The sequence below is a fragment of the Myotis myotis genome, unplaced genomic scaffold (genome assembly GCF_014108235.1).
Source record: "Myotis myotis isolate mMyoMyo1 unplaced genomic scaffold, mMyoMyo1.p scaffold_m19_p_10, whole genome shotgun sequence".
NCBI lineage: Eukaryota > Metazoa > Chordata > Mammalia > Chiroptera > Vespertilionidae > Myotis > Myotis myotis.
Window position 1 is genome coordinate 4771344 of NW_023416314.1, and position 22801 is coordinate 4794144.

The window sequence follows — 22801 nt, forward strand, 5'->3', positions numbered from 1 at the left end:
GATCACTTATGAATCAATATGAAAGAAACTGACCCACAGATAAGTGGCAATTGAGCAGTATTAACCTTTGCTAGTATCTACAAATGCTACTGAATTGTCATGACACTTGAAAAGAACAAGTTTATTGGAAACAAATCCTATTAAACTACTTGAGATGAAAAACTTGATCTTAATATTCTCTATGCTGAATGGTTTACCTAGACAGAAAAATGTGTGCATTTAGAAAGAGGAAACTTGAATGTACATAACTCCTAGAGACCAGGGAGTTTAGTACTTGGAACAATAGCCCATGTGTCACTGGAAGTCTTACTCTAAATATTAAGTTCAATATGTACAAAATGTATATTTCTAAGATGCTTGAAAAATTGATATTTTTTTCTCTTTAATTTCATGTTTTTTAATTTATTTTAGAGAGAGAGGAAAAAAGAGAGAGAAAGAGACAAAAACAAGGGAGAGGGACAGAAAGATAGAAACATCCATCAGCTGCCTCCTGCATGATCCTTTTGGGGATCAAGCCCACCAACCTAGCATGTGCCATGACTGGGAATTGAACCAGTGACCTCTTGATTCATGGGTCCACGCTCAAGCAGAGCCACACCAGCCAGATGAACTGATATTTTTACAACCAATCACTCAATAAAATGTACGTTGCTAACTTTTTGTGTACAATGCCTCTATAGTGACATTAAAAAAAATTTTTTTTAAAAAAAGAGCCCTGGCAGGTGTGGCTGAGTTGGTTAGGTATTGTCCTGTCCACAGAAAGGTTGCTAATTTGATTCCAGGTCAGGACACATGCCTGTGTTGAGGGCCCAAGCCACAGTCAGGAAGCATGCAGGAAGCAACCGATCCATGTTCTTCTCTCATTGATGTTCCTCTCTCTCCAATCTTCTCTAAAAATCAATAAAATACTTTTAAAAAGAAGACACATACTCCTTTTTATGTTTTCAATATATTAAAAAGTAACAGTATAAAAATGCTATAGTTATTAAAAAGGATCCAAATATATCAAGGAGTGAATTTGTATAAACAAGTTCTACAATTAAAGGGAAACATCTTGATACATAAAAGTTTTAACAGGATTTAAACATTTTAAAATCAGAAAGAGTGTAAGACTTAACTCTTTCAAATGTTCAAACAGAAAGACAACATGTACAATCCCTATAATAAAACGTGTCCTTGCACACATACCCTGGGCACTTTAAAAATTGTAAATTTTTAAAGTTTGAGTAATAGAGGCAGCACTTAAAGGCTTTGTGAACCTTTTCCCAAACAAGCATACTTTCATAAATCATTTTATCTGACTCTGCATTTGCATTTTTGTTCTTCCTAAAAAGGAGAATTTACACCAACACTGAATTTTTAATTAAAAGGAAAATACATTTACAGATATTTAACTTCCTGAGTGACTTCAGTTATTCAGTCAAACATGATTTAATGAGAAAATTCTAATATTTTAGAATGAAATAGGAAGTGTAGATTTACACTTGATATCCAATTAGGGCAAAACTCAAAGAGCATGTCACAGACCTTATACACCTACATTCTCTATGAAATTAAACAATATGATTATTCTCAAACTTTATCAATAATCTTTTTCAAATGTTAGTGAAACGAATCACTGAAATTACATTTTCTCATTTGTTCACAAAATACTACTGTATTTTAGACTACCAACTTGAATGTTTTCTATTATATACACAAAATGTGATTCACTAATAAGCAGGTTCTTGCAATACAAGAGAATAGATCATTAAAATATCTGCTTTATGATACAACCAATACATATAACACGTGCCTTCCTCAATTTCTAAAACGATTAGAAATTGCGGAACTTTCTTTTGCGCATTGAATGCTTTCCTCTTCATGAAACCCTGAGGTGAAAGGTTATTAGTGTAAAAACAGTAATCACAAGTCTTCTCATTTCTGTATTAGACTATAGCTACATGTTTTAAAAATTTTATAAAGAAATGTGGCATCTTATAAAACTGCTCTGTACAGTTTTAACAAAACATTTCCAGACCAAGTTAGTCCAAAGGGCCTAGGATGACCCTATAAAAACAATGTCCTTTGAACACTTGTTAGTTTCGAGATGAATGCCACTTTCCAGCTCTACTGCTGTCTCTTCTGTTATCGTGGTCATGGCTCCAGCCATCATGATTCCTGTCTTCATAGAAGTAATCATCTCTGTGTCCTCTGTAATGCTGCTCACGGCTATAGTGTCTGTCTGCTATGTAGGGATGAGAACTCTGCCTGGCTTTACGTAGTGATGATGGTGCATCTTGACGCCACTGGGAGCTTGAAGACTGGTTATAACTATGATTATGTGACTGAACTGATGGGGGAAATCCTGATTGATCAAGATGTGGAGAACCAAATTTCCCGCCATATGACATCTGTCTCAAAACGTTGTTCATCTGAGGTAAGACAAAAAGAAGGAAATCTTAATTGCAAACATTTCTACATATCAAAGCCAATGGTTAGTCACAGTTAACTAAACTAATAATGATAGAAAAGTAAAATCACTCTTGCCTAGATGGATCTGTATTTAAACATAACTAAAAGTAGTACAAAACAATAGCTTAATTCACTCCACTGTACAGCTACAGGATATCTGTACATAACTACTGCTCCTTGCCCTCATGGAGACAGCTTGGAAGGGAAGAAATCCTACAAAGTGACTATAATATGGATCACTATGTGATGAACATATAAAGAGCCAAGAGCTCAGTATCATTAGGAAAGGCTTTAGGAAGGTGGCATATGATCTAGGTATCCTAAGCATGAATGGACTATTTTTAGAAAATTACTTTAAGGTGGTAATTATGCCAAGGAAAGAAAACTGCACAAACAAAACAAAGAAATACTGAATGGGTTCATAGAATAGCAAATAAATTCTGACTGAAACAGGTTGAAGATCTCCTAACCAGTAAATGGACAGTAAGGCTAGAAAGATTTATTTGAATTACAAGATGAAGTGCTAATAAGTTGGCTAGAAAATTCTGATTTTATCTTGCAAACACTGAAAAGTCACATCATCAGGAAGATAAGCAAAGGAGAATTATATTAGAAATTGCGGAACTTTCTTTTGCGCATTGAACGCTTTCCTCTTCATGAAACCCTGAGGTGAAAGGTTATTAGTGTAAAAACAGTAATCACAAGTCTTCTCATTTCTGTATTAGACTATAGCTACATGTTTTAAAAATTTTATAAAGAAATGTGGCATCTTATAAAACTGCTCTGTACAGTTTTAACAAAACATTTCCAGACCAAGTTAGTCCAAAGGGCCTAGGATGACCCTATAAAAACAGTGAAACAGTGTGTGAGATGGACAACTGAAGATAAAATGGAGACATATACTAACTGCCTAGGCGAGTGGTCCCCAAATTCTATGTGTGAATACACATTAGCCAAAGATGATTTTCTTTAATGGCCTACAGCAAAATGAGACAAATAAAATGTTTATAAAAGTTAATTCCTTTATATCGGTCTCAAAATTTTACTTTATTTCACCATAATATTTTGTAGACCTGTGAAATCAAAAGGGTAGGGACCACAAGCCAAAACTGATTTGGGCAAAAAAATAAAAAGAAATGAGTGTAAGAAAAAGAAAAAAAAAAAAAAAAAAGAAGTTGGCAACTGAAAGGAAACAAAGATGAAACATCTCATGGAGATATTACAGAAAAAAGGGGAACATTCAAGGGGCAGCTAGTTTAGAAGACTACAGTATATTAAAGTATTAATATTCAGTATTAAAGAGAGTATGTGATTTTAAAAAGTTGCTCAGCATAGGGTTGCAAGAACAAGAATGAATTTTGAGTATTTGAAACAAACACACACACACACACACACACACACCAACTGAAGAAAAATAAAAAATGTGAAATGCAACTCTATCTTTCTTCAATCCTTAAATATGTATTTCAGGCCAGTGAAAACTAACATGTGTGATCAGGAGGTCATGGTTCGATTTCCGGTCAGGGAAGAAATCAAGATATCTTGAAACAAATGAAAATGAGAACACAACCCAAAATCTATGGGACAATGGAAGCAGCCTTAAGAGGTATTTATAGTATTTCAGGCCTACCTTAAGAAACAAGAAAAATCTCTAACAACCTAATTTTATACTTAAAGGAATAGAAAAATAACAACAAAGCCCAAAGTGAGAAGAAAAAATAATAAAGATCAAGTTGGACATGAACAAAATAGAGTTTAAAAAAGAACAAACAGCCGAAACCGGTTTGGCTCAGTGGATAGAGCGTCGGCCTGCGGACTGAAAGGTCCCAGGTTCGATTCCGGTCAAGGGCATGTACCTGGGTTGCGGGCACATCTTCAGTAGGAGATGTGCAGGAGGCAGCTGATTGATGTTTCTCTCTCATCGATGTTTCTAACTCTCTATCTCTCTCCCTTCCTCTCTGTAAAAAATCAATAAAATATATTTAAAAAAAAAAAAGAACAAACAAAAGATTAATGAAACCAAGAGCTCATTTTTTGAAAAGACAAACAAGACTGACAAACATTTAACTAGACTCATCAAGAAAAAAGAGGACCCAAATAAATAAAATCAGAAATGAAAGGACAAGTAACAACTTACAACACAAAGGATTGTAAGAAAATGTTACAAACAACTGTATGCAACAAATTGGACAGTTAGGATAAAATAGATAAATTCTTAGAAGAATACAATCTTCCAAAACTGAATCCAGAATAATCAGAAATCTGAATAGAGATTACAACTAATGAAAGTGAAACAGTAATCCAAACCCCACACCTGCCAGAATGGCTACCATCAATCAACAAACAACAAGCGCTGGCGAGGATGTGGAGAAAAGGGAACCCTTGTGCACTGCTGGTGGTAATGCAGACTGGTGCAGCCACTGTGTAAAAATAATATGGAGTTACCTCAAAAAAATAAAAATGGAACTCTTATACCCAGAAATTTCACTTCTGGGAATGTATCTGAAGAAACCCGAAACACTAACGTGAAAAAATATATGCACCCCTATGGTTCACTGAAGTGTCATTTACAATAGCCAAGATTTGGAACCAGCCCAAGTGCCCATCGTTAGATGAGTGCATAAAACAACCTGTGGTACATTTTATGCAATGGAATACTACTCGAACATGAAAAAGAAGGAAATCTTACCCTTTGTGACAGCCTGGATGGACTCAGAGAGTATTATGGTAAGTGAAATAAGCCAGTGTGAGAAAGACAAGTACCATATGACTTCATTTGTATGTGGAATCTAATTAACAAAATAAACTACCAAACAAAACAGAAACAGAATCAGAGACAGATAACAAAATGATAGCTGTCAGAGGGGAGGGGAGTTGCGATGCTGGGTGAAAAGAGTAAAGGGATTAAGCGAAGAAAAAAAACAAACTCATAGGCACAGACAACAGTGTGACAATTATGAGAGGGAAAGGGGGATGATTGGAGACAGAAGAGAGTAAAGGGGGCATAAAACGTGATGGAAGAAGACTTGATTTGGGGTGGTAAAAACACAATACAATATATAGATGATGTTTTATAGAACTGTATACCTGAAACCTATATAATTTTATTAATAAATGTCACCCCAATAAATTCATTTAAAAAAAGAATTATCTGAACATTTTAAGTATTTTGTTTTGTTTTTTAAGTAACAAGTTGAAAAATCAGCCTACCACTGCTTGTTTCTGAAAATTTTCTGGAGAAGAGAAAGATCTCTGAATTATCTGTGGTGATGGAGTCATGTTATCCACAGTCCTTTCATGTCTGCAAAAAATAAGAAAACAACATATAATCATTCATTCAACAAGAATTTACTACATACCAATCATGAGCAGACACAGCTCTCAAAGGAATGAACAAGACAAGGTTATCTGCTCTCCTGTAGCTGGGGTAAGGATTCAGACAATAAGACAGCTTCACGTAGTTGTAAGTGATATGCAGAATGACTAAAGAGAAAGTAGAGGTGAGAGAGAGAGGATTCTATTTTTGCTTATCTTGTCAGGGATAGCGTTTGTAAATAGACATTTGAAGTGAGAGCTGAATAACAAGGTTACCTGGGAGAAAAACATTCCAGCTGAGGGAAGGAGTAGTAAGGTGTCAGCAAACTATAGCCCATGACCAAATCATTTTTTGTAAACAGTTTTATTAGAAGATAACCACGCTCTCTTGTTTTTGTATTATCTATGTAATGCTACAATGGCAGAGCAAGAAACTGTATGGCCTGCAAAGTCTAAAATATTATCTATCTACTCCTTTATAGAAAAAAAGAATTATCAATCCCTGGATTAGTGGAAAGGCCTAGATCAGTGGTCGGCAAACTCATTAGTCAACAGAGCCAAATATCAACAGTACTTCTTTAAAATAGACTCGCCCAGGCCGAAAACCGATTTCTGCGCATGGGCCACGAAGTTTCAATCACACTGTACGCACGCCCGCATGTGGTATTTTGTGGAAGAGCCACACTCAAGGGGCCAAAGAGCCACATGTGGCTCACGAGCCGCAGTTTGCCTGCCACGGGCCTAGATGAAGAACTAAAATGTAAAAGATCTGATGGTGCCCTGGCCAGTGTGGGTCGGTGGTTAGAACACCAGCCTGCAAACTGAAAGGTGTGGTTTGATCCCCAACACTGGTCAGGGTGCGTGTTGGAGGCAACCAATTGATGTGTCTCTCTCACATTGATGTTTCTCTCTCTCTCCACTCACCCCTGCAACGCAAAAAGAAATCCTCGGGTAAGGATTAACAACAAAAGAAACAGGTTCGATCAATTAGATATGACAGATGAGGGAAACAGAAGAAAATAAAAATCTAGATATTTAAGCAATTAAGTAGACAGACTGAGACAGGAGAGAGCAACAGGTTTTGGGGAGTAAGAATTTTAAGGGCTTATACTTTATCCCTCACTTCCTGAAGAAATAACTTGCTTAGATTAACTGTATTTTAAATCTCATTTAGATTAACTGTATTTTAAAACATGTCTTTGGAATCAAACCACCAACTTATTTGTATTATAGTTTAGATCTTTTTGAGTTTTCTTAAATCAGTTATATATCTGTATGCTAAGTGGGTGAAGTGTATAATTTTATTTATAACAATATAAAAATAATGTACACTCTAGCCTTTGATGAAAAGTAAAGTACTTACATATCTCTCCACCCCCCCACACCCCAAAAAAAAATTCTAAGGAGGATAAAAGCTCTTTTTTTCTCCACCTAAAATACCTTTGAAGGTTCTAAAAGTGGGCAGAGATGTTTTGAATTCCAACTGTATTGAGAAGTATCTAAAGACAACTTCAGCAGGCAAGAAAGGACACAAAGAGGTACTTTTTTTACACTCCTATTTTCTTACAAGTTCCTCTTCCAATATCTTTTCATATCTATCCATTTCTCTCCAGCTCTTGGCACTACTCAAATCCAAACCAACCTCGCCCCAAGAACTTCCCTATCTTGCTACCAATAGCTTTTTAATTGGTCTATTTTCACCCCTGTCCCTCCAATCCATTTTCCCATTGCAACCAAACAACTCTTTAAAATAGAAATCTAAAATAAAATAAAAAAACCTATTCCTATTACTATCCTACAAAAAACATTTCAACGTCTTCCTATGGTTTTTAAGGTAAAAATCACAAAATCCAAATTATAGGTTCTAAGAAAGACTGTATCATCGAGCCTCTATGTACTTCTCCAATATCATCTACTCTCCATTTTTCACTCATTAGATCTCAGTACATTGTCCTCTGTCAGGTCCTCAGTCATTTATATCATCTTCCCTTGTTACAACTTTCTCCAAGCACTTTCTACTCCTTTTTAAAAAAATATATATTTTATTGATTTTTTACAGAGAGGAAGGGAGAGGGATAGAGAGTTAGAAACATCGATCAGCTGCCTCCTGCACACTCCCCATGGGGATGTGCCCGCAACCAAGGTACATGCCCTTGACTGGAATCGAACCTGGGACCTTTCAGTCCGCAGGCCGACGCTCTATCCACTGAGCCAAACCAGACAGGGCTCTGCTCCTTTTTTAGAGAACTAATTATGAGTAATTACATGGGTAGTCACAAAATACATATATTATGTGTCTTCATCTAGACTTTAGCTCCACTAGGCAGCACAGCATAGTGGCTGGCTTGATCATCCTGCCTGGGTTTGACTCCTGGCCCACAACTTAAGAGCAGTTCAGACTTAAACAAGTTAACCTCCAATCCTCATTTTCTTCATAGACAAGGAAGAGATAATAAATATCCCGACCTCATAAAACTACTGTGAAACATAAAGGAGATAATAAATGCAAAAAACTTGGTAAAGAATATGACACATGACAGGTATTTGTTAACTCTTTCTTGAATAAAGCCCGTATGATTGATGAATAGCTCTATGGATATACCAGTGAAAAAACTGTCCCTGGTAAAATTTCTGCCTCCCCAAAGCCAATAAAATTATTTAAGTAAATATAAATATGATACCTTTCCTAACCCCCAGGAGCTGGAAGGCATTTTAGAGATCATTTAATTCAACTTCTTTTCCTTACAAATGGAAGGATAGGAGCAGAGAAATGAGCCTGGTCAAGATTACACAATTCGTAGAGGCAGACCTAGAATCCAACTCCACGAACTCTTAGTCCAATAGCCTATTTACTGACACGTATTTTTAAACTGCAAGTAACCAATTAGTGGTATAAACTAATTTAAATTTTAAAAGATAAAGTAAAATGTAAATTGAGTACATCGCAAGTAGTAAGTGTAAGTAATATTTTGAGAAATTTTGTTATATGGATGTATATTTGAGTGTGGGTATGTCTTTACAAGGGAACATATATATATATATCTGTTTTAAGGATATTATATATAATCTATATATCTACAGTCCCCTTAGAATAGATATATAAATAACTATAATCCAACATAGCAAATAATATAGCACAATAAAGAGATAGGAACATTAAAAAGAAAACAAACATGCATTCTGAGATCACGACCTAAGAAAACTCCGGATAAAGGCTTTAACAATAGGTGAGAAATATTACCTGTTAGGAGATGTGGAGGTAGGGCTTGAATTTCCAACATGATGCTGGGAATATGACAAACTAACATCCTGTGAGGCATGGCTACTTCCTAAAATAAAATAATTTGAGAAATTCTTCTTGATAGAAAATTTAGTTGGAATTTTTGTCTCTCCCACCCCAAACCACTCCAAAAAGGTAGACATAAGCTAAAAGCCTCAAATTTTAACAGACTGCTTTAGAGTTTCATCAGAGTGAAAATTCTAAATGTTCATTAGCAGACATATCCAAAACAAACGGTCCCAAATGAGGGAATATCTGGCGTATAAATATCCACTCTGGATATTCTCTATCATAATATTCTGATCCTCACACTAAACTGTAAGACTGGACACATGCAAAGTTTCATTCCCACACGATCAAGAATCAAAATTTATAAAAGTAAATTACAAAGCAACCAGGAGAAGTATTTTCACCTGGCGGGTGTGCTCCGTGGTTTGAGCGTCGCCCATGCGGCAATGGGTCAAGGACGTGGACCCGGGTTCGATTCCTGAGCCGCTACTGGGGCTTGGTAGAGAGGCAACCAATGGATGTGTCTCTCACATGGCTGTTTTTCTCCCCCCCACCTTCCTTCCTTCCACTCTCTCTCTGAAAAGCATTTCAGAAAATAATTCTTGTTTCTTTCAGAGCATGGACCCAAGACCCAAGTCTTTCTAACAATAAAGTTTATGTTCTGTTAACGAACCCAAGCTGAAATTTTAAACTAAGTTCTTAAATTACAACTTTTAAAATCCATGTTGTCAGTGTTACCCACAAAGCTTAAAGTATTTTCATCCATAAACGTTTTTTAAAACTGAATAAAATTAAAAACAAAAAGCCAAAGCAGCAAATAATCCCTCTCCCCAAACAACACCGATTTAAATATCTTCGTGCTGCAACTGAATAGTGAGTTACCTGATCTAAACTGAATTTTGATGGGCCTTCCAAAAAGTTTTATTCCATTAAGTAGATTCATTGCATAAGGAACAGACACTTCATGTTTGAAATTCACAAATGCAAACTGCTTGGGTTTACCATCCTTATCTTTTGGAATTTTCACTTTTATTACTGGCCCCGCCTATAGACAAAAAAAGAGTTTACAACTTAAATAACGCAATTTCCAGGAGAACAGTTAAATGTTACAAGATTAAAAACAAAAGAAATGCAACCAGGAACTCTTAACAAACAGATACCCACAGATCTCCGTCTCGACTGGACTAAAGCTCCTACAGATACATTACGAAGATTAATTTATTTGGGGTGGGGAGCCCTTGAGGAACTAGCGACAGAATCACTGAATTTACATTTCTCAGCACTTTTCCACTGTAAGGAGGTGACCAACAACCAGCGGCGTCCCCTCTGCGGAAATCGGTGTTTATCTGTGGAAATCAGTGTTTACCACGGCAGTTTCTTTGGACGGAAGTTCAGCTTCATCAAACTTACAGCGGCCGGAGGGAACAGGATCCTGCACATTTTTAACACTTTTTAATACAGAAACACCACAATGCTACTTTCCCAGGGAGCACTTATGCCTCTATTTTAAATATCTTAATGCCGCAATTTTATAAGAAACCGAGTGGAAAAGACAGACTGACAAGAAAACTGAAGTGTAATTTGCCAGACCAACCAAAGACCGTGTCTTAGGGGGAAGACGAGAAAAGGGCGAACAGGAAAAACACTGTTCTCTATAAATGTCTAATCACGGTGCTGTACACCTCCAACTAATATAGTATTGTTTGTCAACTGTGATTTAAAAAAACAACAACACTGCTCCAGAGAGAACCCATGTGTATTATCACCTCCCTGAGACCCCCGAGCGTTGGCCCCGGAAACGCGTTACTGAGGGTCCTTCCACCACCTTCAGGCCTCACTCCCGCGAGAACTAACGAGGGTTCGCTCAGTGAGGGACGCCCGCCGACGCCGCAGGCGGCCCAGGCCCTCCCGGCCCACCGGTAGGGTGCTCGGCCCGACAGCCCAGCTGGCGCGAAAGCGGGGAGCCGCGGGGGCCGGCCCTACGCCAGCGGAAAACGGAAGAAGGCCGGTCCCGGCCGCTTACCTGGTGGAAAAGCTCGAAAAGGAGCTCCTCGGTCACTTTAGTTTCTAGGTTGCCCACAAAGAGAGTGCAGTCCGCCTCCGCCGCCCCCATCTCGGCGTCGCCCCCTCCCGTGCGAGGCCGAGGGGTCGTCGCCGACGCTCCCACTGCGCACTCTCCAAAGCCCAGGTCCTCGGCAACCAGGCGTCGCCCACGTAAACGTCATCACGCTCCTCCCGCCTGCGTCAATGTGCGCTGACGGAGTGCGCACGCTCGCGAGGGGAGCGCTCATTGGAGGCCGCGGCTCCCGGGATGGCTCGCGGAGCGGGCAGTCTCCGCTCCCGACACGGGCTGGACTGACCCGCGGAGCGCGGCGGCCTCCCTGGACAGACCGAGGGGCGTGAGGCGGACACCGCGGCCGCTTTGAAGATGGCCCTGAACGACGTGTCCCTGTGCGCCGGCGACCGACGGAACACGGTGGCCTGGCGCGCTCCCCGCGGCGGCCTAGGTCCGCCGGCGTCAGCGCTGGCAACGGTCTCTGGAGACAGCGCCCTCGTGGCCAGGCCCGGGGCGACCCACCCGGGACCTCCCCTTCGGCATGCGACCCAGTCGGGCGCCCGGGCCGAGAGACGTCGGGCGACTGGCAGCGGCTGGGGCCCGCCGCGCTCCGTGAAGGGAAGGGACCCGGACGGGCGGCGCCGGGGCCGCGCGGCGAGGTTCTCCCCGTACCCGGCCCCCGGCGCGGGACTGGGCCTGCTGCGGGGCGCGCGCGCGGCGCTGCGACTGTGACCCTGCACCTGTGACTGACCCTGCGGCTGTGACCGCGGCCCGCGTTTCGCCTTAAAACGCATACCGCCCGCCCTCAGTTAGCATGTGAACAGGCCTCTTAAAATGCTTTCTCGGTGCCACCGTAATCTTATTTCCAAGGGGAACATAAAAACACGTGCGAGTCTTCTTACTGTCGCCTCGCACAAGGAAGATATTATTGCTGAATTCAGGCGGTTTACGCCGCGAAAATGATTAGTTCGAAGAGGAGGTAGAAGATTGTTTTCTTAGTCCTAAAACTGAGCTAATGGGAACAGCCTTCCCAAGGTCAGCAGCCCTTGGGTTCACCCCCTGTGCACGCCATCGCCATCGCCATCGCCATCGCCCCAATGGCCCCACACCTCTCTCCACGGTCTTAACTCTCTTCCCTGGCAGAGAACCCTCCTGTGAGGCTTGGAATCGAGCTTCCCTGCCGGCCGCCTTTCCTCACGATTCCCTCCGCCTTTACTTCTGTGGGCGAAAAGGAAATGCGTCAGTTTATTACTCTGCTTATCTTCGCCCCGCCCTCCCGCCCTCGTGGCCCAATAATCCTGTTATCTTGCCCTTGGCTTTTACCCTCTCCCATCTCCCTTCATTATCTTTTTTTTTTAAAGTTGTTTTTTTTTTTAAATATATTTTATTGATTTTTTACAGAGAGGAAGGGAGAGGGATAGAGAGTCAGAAACGTTAATGAAAGAGAAACATCGACCAGCTGCCTCCTGCACACCTCCTTCATTATCTTAAGGAATATTTACAAACTTGCATCTCAACCATGCTAAAAAGCAAGCCCTTAAACCTCGAAACTCTCAAAGTATTAAATCCGTTTATATTTCTTTGCCAAAAGCTCCACATGAATTTTTTGCACTTATATTTGTCATTTTAACATACGTATCCAATCCCAGTTTCCTTGGTCAAAACCCGTTGTCCCGAAATTACTGACATTGGTCTCACAGCCTCTGTTAGGAAGCTGTTCACCTACTTAGCATCTTCCTTGGGCTTTCTTATTTGCCCTTGCTCATTGAGCCATCCCACAGCATATGAAGATCTCTTTGATAAGCATGTGGTGGACTTGACCCAGTCCTGCCATGGAGAATCTTACTCTAGACCAGTGGTTCTCAACCTTGGCTGCACATTAGAATCACCAGGGAATCTTTTTAAAATCCTGCTTTCTGGGCCTCATCCCCTGGAAATTCTGTTTGTTATTAATGTGGCCCCACCCCATAACAAAGATACAGAATTTCCGGATGATGAGGCCCAGAAATCAGGATTTTGAATCCCAGGTGATTCTAATGTGCAGCCAAGGTTGAGAACCACTGCTCTAGATGGAGAGCCTAATGAACCAATAGGTAGTGTGCACTCTAGGCTGTTGAGTAGGTTCCCTAACATTACGCTATGGTGTTCTCTTACTGGGCTGGTTACTCTTTATTGGCTAATGGTTTTGTTTCCTAACCATACGTTTCTCAAGGTTTAAAGGATGGTAATGGGAGAGAGTGGGTTTTATAAGAGCCAACTCTTTATGCAAGCAAGTAGACTGGCTTTTTCCCAGTGGACTCTTCAAACAGCTAAATTACCACACACCACACAGAACTGAATTGTCAGAACTACATCTTAAGGGAAATGTTGATAAACCAGGGAGCTTCCATAAGGGGGTGATTAATATAGTAAGGTCAGACAACCAGGTCTAGAAAAAATGAGAGAATAGTAATAGCTGCCTTTTATTGAGTACTATGTGCAAGGCAGTGTGCTAAGGGCTTTTATTCAGTGTTTATTGGGATGTTCATTGAGAACTTAATGCTGTGCCTGTTACTACCTGTGCTAGGCACTTAGAATAAAGTTATGAACAAGATAGATAAGGTCTCTGCCTTTATGGAGCTTTATATATGTCATTTAATTCTTACAACAGCGCATAAGAGAGGTATTATACTTTTTTTCCTTTTTGCTGAGAAACAGGCACAAAGAGATGAAGTAAACTTTCCAAGGTTATACAGCTAGTAAATGATAGAACCTTAAGCCTTTCAATCTGTTTCTCATTTGACCCATGCAACCCAAACATGATTTGAGTAACTATTTTCTAAATTCTCCCAAGGATAGTATATAACATACTCTTCTAGATATCTAAAAAGATGTTAATTTATATTATATGATAAATACCTTAAGCTGGGCATTATGATAACCCATGGTTGACAAAGGAATCCCAAAACTATAAGTGGAAGATTTTAGACTGGGAAAGGATAATAAAATTAAGGCTAAAGATAAAAGATTTTCATAAAACTTAGAGATAACTTAGGAAAATACCACATCATAAGGTAATGAATTAACTGTCCAAAGTTCAGACAAAGGCTAAATCCAGTCAAGTGTAAATAGGAGTAGCTGACTTCAGTTCTTTCCCATTTAACCTATAATTCTATACTCTAAAAAATGAATAATTAAAATTAGAAATGGAGAATTAGGGGGAAAGATAAAAATGAGTTATAATATGTAGGATGACCATATTTAGTGTGCAAACTAGGACCTTTGAGAGTGGAAGTGCTATCACTTGAGCTGGGGCAACAGGCATATCAGGATTACCCTAGATATATTCGGTGGGTGATAAAACCCAAGGAGAAGATACAGCATTAGATATGCCTTTGAAGCATATTCTTCAGCTTCAGGGAAAGGGGGCTGAGATTTGTGAATGAAGGAACAAAGTCTGGCAAAAAAGTGCATGGGGAAGGGTGGACCCAGCGGGAGTGACTTCATTTCTATCCTGGCATCAAGAGTAGAGCTTTGATTGAATGATAGTGTACATGTGCAAGGAAAAAAAAAGGGTGTGAGAAAAGAAAATTAATGTGGCTCAATTGGTAGGAGAGTCATCCTGTACACCGAAGGGTCTTGGGTTCCATTCCTGGTCAGAACGCAGTTTCAGTTTGATCCCCAGTCCTGGTTGGGGCAAGTGTAGGAGGCAAGCCATCACTGTTTCTTTTTCTCCTTGTTCTTTTTTTGTTAATCCTCACCCAAGGATATTTTTTTTCCGTTGATTTTTTTTTTTTTTTTTTTTTAGGGAAAGTGGAAGAGAGAAGGAAAGACAGAGAAACATCAATGTGAGAGAAACACATCTATTGGTTGCCTCCCGCATAAGCCCCAACCAGACACCGGGCTGGGGAGGTGCCTGCAACCAAGGTAAGTGCCCTTGACTGGAATCAAACCTGGGACCCTTTGTTCCACAGGCCAACAAACTCTAGGGCTGTTCTTTTCTTTTTTTAAAATAATAGTTTATTGATTTTTAAAGTTTATTTTCAGAGAGAAAGGAAGGGAGAAGAAAGAAACATCCATGTGAGAGCATAACATTCATCTGCTGCCTCCTGCACACCTCATACTGGGGATTGAGCCTGCAACCCAGGCACTGGGTCTTGATCAGAATCAAACCAGCACCCTTTTGTTGCATGGGACAACGCCCAATCAACTGAGCCACACCAGCCAGGGCTCTCCATGTTCTTAACATCTACACTAGTGTCTAAGTTAGAATGTATTTCTAGATTCACAAAGAATGTATTGTGGAAGCAAGAACCAACATAAACCTCTTTCAATGAAATTACATGAAGCAGGAACAAGTTTCCCAAGAGCAGTATTTGTTATTAAGAATTTGTATACAAAGTGAATTCTTATTTAATGTCAGTGATTAAATATAACATAATGTCATTCTAAAATAGATGAATTTTCTAAGATTAATGCAAAAATAGTCCAAAAAATTAATTCTCCTGTAAGTTTTTTAAAACCATTGTAATTTCCTGTTTGTTTTTATTGCCCCTTAAGTGTTAGACCATACTAAGCAACTGACCAGCGCGTGTTGAAGTGGAGTCCTATTAGAATATTACTTCCTGTACTCATCAGCACTAAAACTCTTAAAAAGAATGCCCATTGAGGGTAGAGAAAAAAAGGAGGCCAATGAAACTGTTTACCTAGGGAGGGAGGAAGGGAAGGAAGAAAGGGAAAAGAGAGAGAGAAACTGTTTACCTCAGTAGCCAGATTTAATGATAAGTCTAATTCTAAGAGGGGTAACTTGGAAGGAAAGAAGGAAAGGAGGGAGAAAAGTCCTAGAGGGGAGAGGGGAGTACGTAGACTTCTCATGGTCAAAGTTCAACTGCCTGGTGAGCAAAATTAATTATGTCTGTCATTCCTTTGGGGAATCCATATCCCACTCAGATGCAGATTTTATCTTACCATTTTCCATGAAAAGCACTCTGATTTTCCCAGTGGACCAAATGTATAAGCTTGAATACTTATGACTCCATACCACCTATTATTACCTGTGTTCATTGCCTACATCCATTCAACTACAAAGTCCTGCCCATTTTATCTTTACAATGTATTTATCCTATATAATAAAGTCTAATATGCAAAAAGACCAAACCGTGGAATGACCGGTTGCTATGACGCACACTGACCACCAGGGGGAAGACGCTCAACGCAGGAGCTGCCCCACCCTGCAGGCCCGGGCCAGCCAAGGCGGGTGCCTGCAGGGGCCCCCACGATCGCCCCGCTGGTCACCCCGCAGATCAGCCCTGATTGCCGACCAGGCCTAGTGACCCTACCCATGTGCAAATTTCGTGCACCGGGCCTCTAGTATTTCTATAATCGCATCACCTGTACTGTATTTACCTGGACATTTAGCCTATTTTGTTTGCCTCTGTCTCTCTACATCCTAAATGTATATAGCGTCCAAACTAATGAGCCTTTTAAGGCATGTTTCTGATCACATAATTTCTACTCCAGTGTTTCCTATAGTCCAAAGAACCTCCACTAGAAATGCAAGATACTCCTTTGAAAAAAAGAAGTCAATAAATTTGAAAGTGATGTATGTTTCATCATCACCTTAGGGAGACATAATTTATAATAATGTTAAAAGTTTTGATAATACTTTTACAAAAGGAAACCCTTCATTTGTATTCTAAGTTCATTTTAAGCGGTGTTTCTCAAATTTATTTGTCCATAAATTAAATTTTTTTTCATACTACCTATCTTCCTGAGGAATCTCAGTTCCTCAAAAATACTTAGAAATGCTGCCTACTTTAAAAGTTCCATTTGCTCCCCACGTCAGTTATTAGAAATGGATTTTTACATAGTATGGTAGAATTTAGTGAGCTTTCAGAATGTTATCAATTAGGCAAATTAGTTTTATCACTCAAGGTTTGACAAGGTTCAACCCCATCTTTATTCAACATGATGTCTTTGGTGAGTAGGTGGGAAGAAGGAGGCAAGCATGCAGCTGAGAGTCCCTAACCACTGAAGTCACGACTGGCATTGTTACTAATGAAAGGCATTAGGAACATCCTCTGATGAATACAGATAGGTGCAATTATTAATATGCTAATGTAATGTTAAAAAAAGGTAATGGTCTACTTTATTATTGCACTGGAATATTTGAAGGCAGACCTTCTTCAAAATACACTTATAAATCAGAGGGGAGAAAACATTGCCTTCAGCTTCCCAAAGACCTGAGAGTAATTGAAGTAATGCAACTCTAAAAAATTGCACACTCCATAAACAGACTTTCAAGACTTTCCATAATCTGACCAAGTTGTATTGCCATCCTGCTTTCTTATTCATTATTTTCCCCAGATGGTTGATGCTTGTTCCTTTCTTGATTGGCACAAATGGCGCCACGAATTGGATTTTTTCTATTTCTCTGAATAGGGTGATTTAAGCTATTTACCCTCTGGGTGGGGAGGGGTATAAATCAATTACTCTTAAGCATCTTTGGATTTTTCAATTTCCTAGATGACTGTAAGCTGCTTGGCCATTTATTGCCTCAGTTTCCCTATCCCACTTGTCCTGGCTTACTAGGCTGTCTCACAAGATCTCAAATACTGTAGAGAATAACAGTTTTGCAGCTTCTTTTATGCATTTGAAATTAAGAAGGGAAAGTAGAGAAGATTACATGGAGATGGGAGAAAGCAAGATGGGGATCAGATTACAGGACAGGCAACAAGATTATGTGCTCTTTTGGACCAGAATCAAACCTGGGACCCTTCAGTCCCCAGGCCTATGCTCTATCCACTGAGCTAAACTGTCTAGGGCTCTTCTGTTTTATTTTTAGTAAGAGGAATTCTAGATTTAAAATGGCAGCAGAGTAAGTGGCTGCTGCACAGACACACTCCCAGGACCAAACTGGAATTACAACTAAACTACAGAAAAACTTCCTGAATAATCAATAGAAGATGCACTGGAGAGAACCCTGATAACAGAGAACAGAAAGTAGAGACCGCATAGAGACCAGTAGGAGGGGCAGAGGTGCGAAAGGGCTGGCCAGGATCCCACATACAGCAACTGAAGCTCCAGAGAGATATCTCAGCTGTGGGGGGTTGCCATTGAGAACTGTGGGGTCTAATTCCCAAGCTGGGTCCCTCAGTAGAGAGCACCAGAACTAAGAAGGGTGCCCACACAACATCTGGCTGGAAAAAGCAGTGGGTTTGCTGTCTGTCAGGGAGAGACAGCTGGAAAGCAGGCGCTCTCTTAAAGGGCCAATGAACAAAATTCCCTGTGGAGCTACTCACCTTGTGCTCTGGCAGAGGGACTGGAGCTGTGTGAGCAGAAGCCATGATTTGGGGCTCTAGGGTTAGAGCTCAGAAGGCAGACACCCCAGTTTCCTATGCTGAGTTATTCCTTCACATTGCAGAAGTCATCTTTCTAATGCAGACATTTGCAATACAGGCAGCTTTGCCTGGGAGAAAGACTGACCCATGATATTGGAAAACACCTTGCCCCATAGTACACAGTTTCTGAGACCCATTAAGAGACTGAGAATAGCCCTAACCGGTTTGGCTCAGTGGATAGAGTGTCAGCCTGCGAACTGAAAGGTACCAGGTTCGATTCCAGTCAAGGGCATGTACCTTGGTTGCAGGAACATCCCCAGTGGGAGATGTGCAGGAGGCAGCTGACCAATGTTCCTAGCTCTCTATCCCTCTTTCTTCCTCTCTGTAAAAAATCAATAAGAAAAAAAAAGAGAGAGAAACTAAGATGGCGGCATAGGTAAATACCGGGAAATTGCTGCCTCCCACAACAACTTCAAAAATACAACGAAAAGACAAAACGGACATCATCCAGAACTACAGGAAGGCTGGTTGAGTGGAAATTCTACAACTAGAAGGAAAGAAAAGCACACTGAGAGCCAGAGGAGGTGCGGAAGTAAAGTGCAAAGGTACGGAGGCTCGCGCATGCGGAAAGGGGCTGGCACCTGAGGACGCGGCTGTCTTTTTGAATCGGGAGGGAGTCACAAGCCCCCGACTGTTCTGAACTCTGGTTCCGGGAGGTCTCTGGGGACCCAGGACTCATACGGGGAGAAACTGGACTGTCTGGCAGCAGGCAGAACTCTGAACTTGAGGGCGGCTTTCCCTCAGAGGTGCTTGCAGCAATTACCGGGACACTGAGACGCGGGGCCCCTTAGGGCAGGGCTGAGGATCCGCCATAGCTGCTTGCTCTGCCCTTTGATTCCCCGAGACCCCGCCCCACCCAGGCTGCGGCAGAGGCTTTTGCATATGAATGCCCCGGCCCTTTGCAACCTGAAAATTACCTAAACAATTGCAGCTGGGCCAGACAGACCCAGAACTTCCAAGAGAAGGCCCAAGACCCCACAGCAGCTTGTATTGCTTCACAGCTGGGCCTCATCAGGGAACCTCCAAACTCCAAAAAAAGGAAGAGGAATCTGCAGTTCTCTTCGTAGCTCCTGCCGGGTAACCTCGGGCCAAGGCTAAATTAGCACCTCCTTAGATCCAAGAGCCAGTGTACCCGGTTGTCAGAGGGGGACCATCCGGATTACAACTCCTCAGATCCATAAGGGACACACTCAGGGGGCAGACTCAGTGAGCACCAAAGCCCCACTGAAGCAAGTCTTGCCCCAGAAGGGTGTCTTCAGCACAGAAGTTCTCCCACTGCAGACACAACTGAGTCTCACTACCAATTGGCCTGGAGGTCAATTCCTCCCAGTGATCCTACAACAATCAAGGCATAACTACAACAAGACTGTGCACAAAGCCCACGAGGGGGTGCACCAAGAGTGTCCACCTCAGGTAACTGGGGAGGCTGAGCCACTGGGCCCTATAGGACACCTAGCACAGAAAGCCACTCTACGAACACAGGGAAGCATAAAAAATGTGGAGACAAAGAAACAAAAATGGAGGAAAGCAAACAACTGGATATAGAGTTCAAAACCACATTTATAAGGTTTTTCAAGAATTTTATGGAAACCGCCGATAAATTTAGTGAGACCCTGGAGGATATGAAAAAAGACCAACTAGAAATTAAGCATACACTGACTGAAATAAAGAATAATATACAGAGATCCAACAGCAGACAAGAGGATCCCAAGAATCAAGTCAAAGATTTGAAATACAAAGAAACAAAAAATACCCAACCGAAAAAGAAAAAAGAAAAAAGATTCCAAAAATATGAAGATAGTGTGAGGAGCCTCTGGGACAACTTCACGCGTATCAACATCAGAATTATAGGGGTACCAGAAGAAGAGAGAGGGCAAGATATTGAAAACCTATTTGAAGAAATAATGACAGAAAACTTCCCCTACCTGGTGAAAGAAATAGACTTACAAATCCAGGAAGCGCAGAGAACCCCAAACAAAAGGAACCCAAAGAGGACCACACCAAGACACATCATAATTAAAATGCCAAGAGCAAAAGACAAAGAGAGAATCTTAAAAGCAGCAAGAGAAAGACAGTCAGTTACCTACAAGGGAGTACCCATACGACTGTCAGCTGATTTCTCAACAGAAACCATGCAGACAAGAAGAGAGTGGCAAGAAATATTCAAAGTGATGAATAGCAAGAACCTACAACCAAGATTACTTTATCCAGAAAAGCTATCATTCAGAATAGAAGGTCAGATAAAGAGCTTCACAAATATGAAAAAGCTAAAGGACTTCATCACCACCAAACCAGCATTATATGAAATGCTGAAAGGTATTCTTTAAGAAGAGGAAGAAGAAAAAGGAACTCTTACCATTTGCCACAGCATGGATGGAACTGGAGAGCGGATAAATACCACATGATCTCACTCATTTGTGGAATATAATGAACAACATAAACTGATGAACAAGGACTGATCCAGAGATGAAGAGGCATTGATTAGACTGTCGGGCCTTGGAGGGAAGGTAGGGGAGGGGGGGGTAAGGGGGAAAGATCAACCAAAGGACTTATATGCAAGCATATAGGCCTAACCAATGGACACGGACAACGGAGGGGTGAGGGCATGAGCGGGGGGTGGGGGGTGGGGGGGGTGGTAGGGGGTAACGTGGGGATAAGGACACATATGTAATATCTTAATCAATAAAAAATATTATATATAAAAAAGAGACTGAGAATAACAATTAGCACCTGGGCAGAAGAAATTGCCCCACCCTGTTAAAAAGACTCTCACCACACCTATGGATGATTGCCTGAGGGTTTTTCAAGATGGAATCCTATCAGTTTATAGGCAGAGGTGGTCTCTGGAGGCTTTGAGTCTTTGCCTGATCTAATAAGTCCAAACAGCTTTTGAGACTGTCCTGCACTAGTGTTTGAGAAGCGTAGCAGAGCCACATAATACATAGTCACACACCTAAACGGAGCCAAAATGAGACAAAGAAAAACCCCAAATGAAAGAACAAAAGAATTCTTCAGAAGAAGAGATACATGACACGGAGGTAAGAAATTTATCTGATATAGAGTTCAGAATAATGATGGTAAAGATGCTCAACAGCATGAGAATAGATATTGTAACTATGAAAATAGAAATAAAGAATGAAACAACACAAATAAAAAAGCACTTTGGAAGGAATCCACAGCAAATTAGGGGAAGCTGAGGATCAAATCAGTGAATTAGAAGTCAGAGTTGAAAGTGTCACTCAATCAGAGAATCAGATTTATATATATATATATATATATATATATATATATATATATATATATATTCAGAAGGAGAGCTTAAGGGAGCTGTGGGACAATATGAAATGTAACAATTGTGCCAGAAGAGGCAGAAAGGGAGGAAGGGATAGAGAAGGTGGTTGAAGAAATAATGGCAGAAAACTCCCCTAATCTAGTAATGGAAAAAGTCATACAAGTTCAAGAAGCACAGAAAATCCCAAGCAAGAGGAACCCAAACAGGTCCATGCCCAGACACATCCTATTTAAAATGACAAAAATTAAAGGCAAAGAGAGAATCTTAAAGGCAGCAAGGGAAAAGCAAACTATTATCTACAAAGGAGCTCTCATAAGCTGACACCTGATTTCTCATCAGAAACTCTACAGGCCAGAAAGAAATGGCATGAAGTACTCAAGGTAATGAAACCAAGATCCAGCAAGACTGTCATTCAAAATAGTGAAATAAAGAGCTTCCAAGACAAAGAAAAAAAGGCTAAAGGAGTACATCACCACCAAGCCAGCATTATAAGAAATGCTAAAGTGACTGCAGTATTGAGAAGAAGAAATACAGAGAGAAACCTAGACATACAGAATTAAAATGGCAATAAATAAGTATCTATCAATAGTAACCTAAATGTATATGGATTAAATGCTCCAATCAAAAGACATAGGGTAGCTGAATGGATAAAAAAAAAAAAATGATCCAACTATATGCTGTCTACAAGAAACCCATCTCAGAACAAAAGACACACAGGATAAGAGTGAAGGGATAGAAATTTATTTCTCATGCAAATAGAAAAGAAAAAACATCTGGAGTAGGGATACTCATATCTGACAAAATACACTTCAAAATGAAGGCCCTCACAAGAGACAAATGTCACTATAATGCTAAAGTGATCAATACAATCCTGGTAAACAAACATGCATCCAATATAGGCGCACCTAAATATAAAAAAAACAACACTTCTAGAGGACTTTAAAGGAGAGATTGACAACAACACAGTCATAGTGAACTTTAATACCTCACTGACTTCACAGGATAGATCTTCCAGA

General features: G+C 40.6%; 2 protein-coding genes across 3 annotated transcripts; one reads left to right on the top strand and one right to left on the bottom strand.

Moving 5' to 3' along the window:
* Positions 1–933: 933 nt before the first annotated feature.
* RBM7 (RNA binding motif protein 7) lies at positions 934–11282 on the bottom strand. 2 transcript variants are annotated; one of them, XM_036324281.1, is made up of 6 exons: positions 11082–11233; positions 10330–10490; positions 9941–10103; positions 9011–9098; positions 5665–5755; positions 934–2414 (listed from the first exon to the last, which is right to left on the bottom strand). In XM_036324281.1, exons 3-6 carry the CDS (start codon positions 9999–10001, stop codon positions 2079–2081), a joined length of 576 nt encoding a protein of 191 aa, XP_036180174.1. In that variant the 5' UTR covers positions 10002–10103; positions 10330–10490; positions 11082–11233; the 3' UTR covers positions 934–2078. The 2 variants fall into 2 exon arrangements, with proteins under 2 accessions (XP_036180174.1, XP_036180173.1); XM_036324280.1 differs by lacking the exon at positions 10330–10490 and having other exon boundaries at positions 11082–11282.
* Positions 11283–11486: 204 nt separating this feature from the next.
* On the top strand, positions 11487–11846 carry CUNH11orf71 (chromosome unknown C11orf71 homolog). Its single transcript, XM_036323975.1, has one exon. The coding sequence runs from the start codon at positions 11487–11489 to the stop codon at positions 11844–11846; it is 360 nt and encodes a 119-aa protein (XP_036179868.1).
* The last annotated feature ends 10955 nt before the right edge of the window (positions 11847–22801 follow it).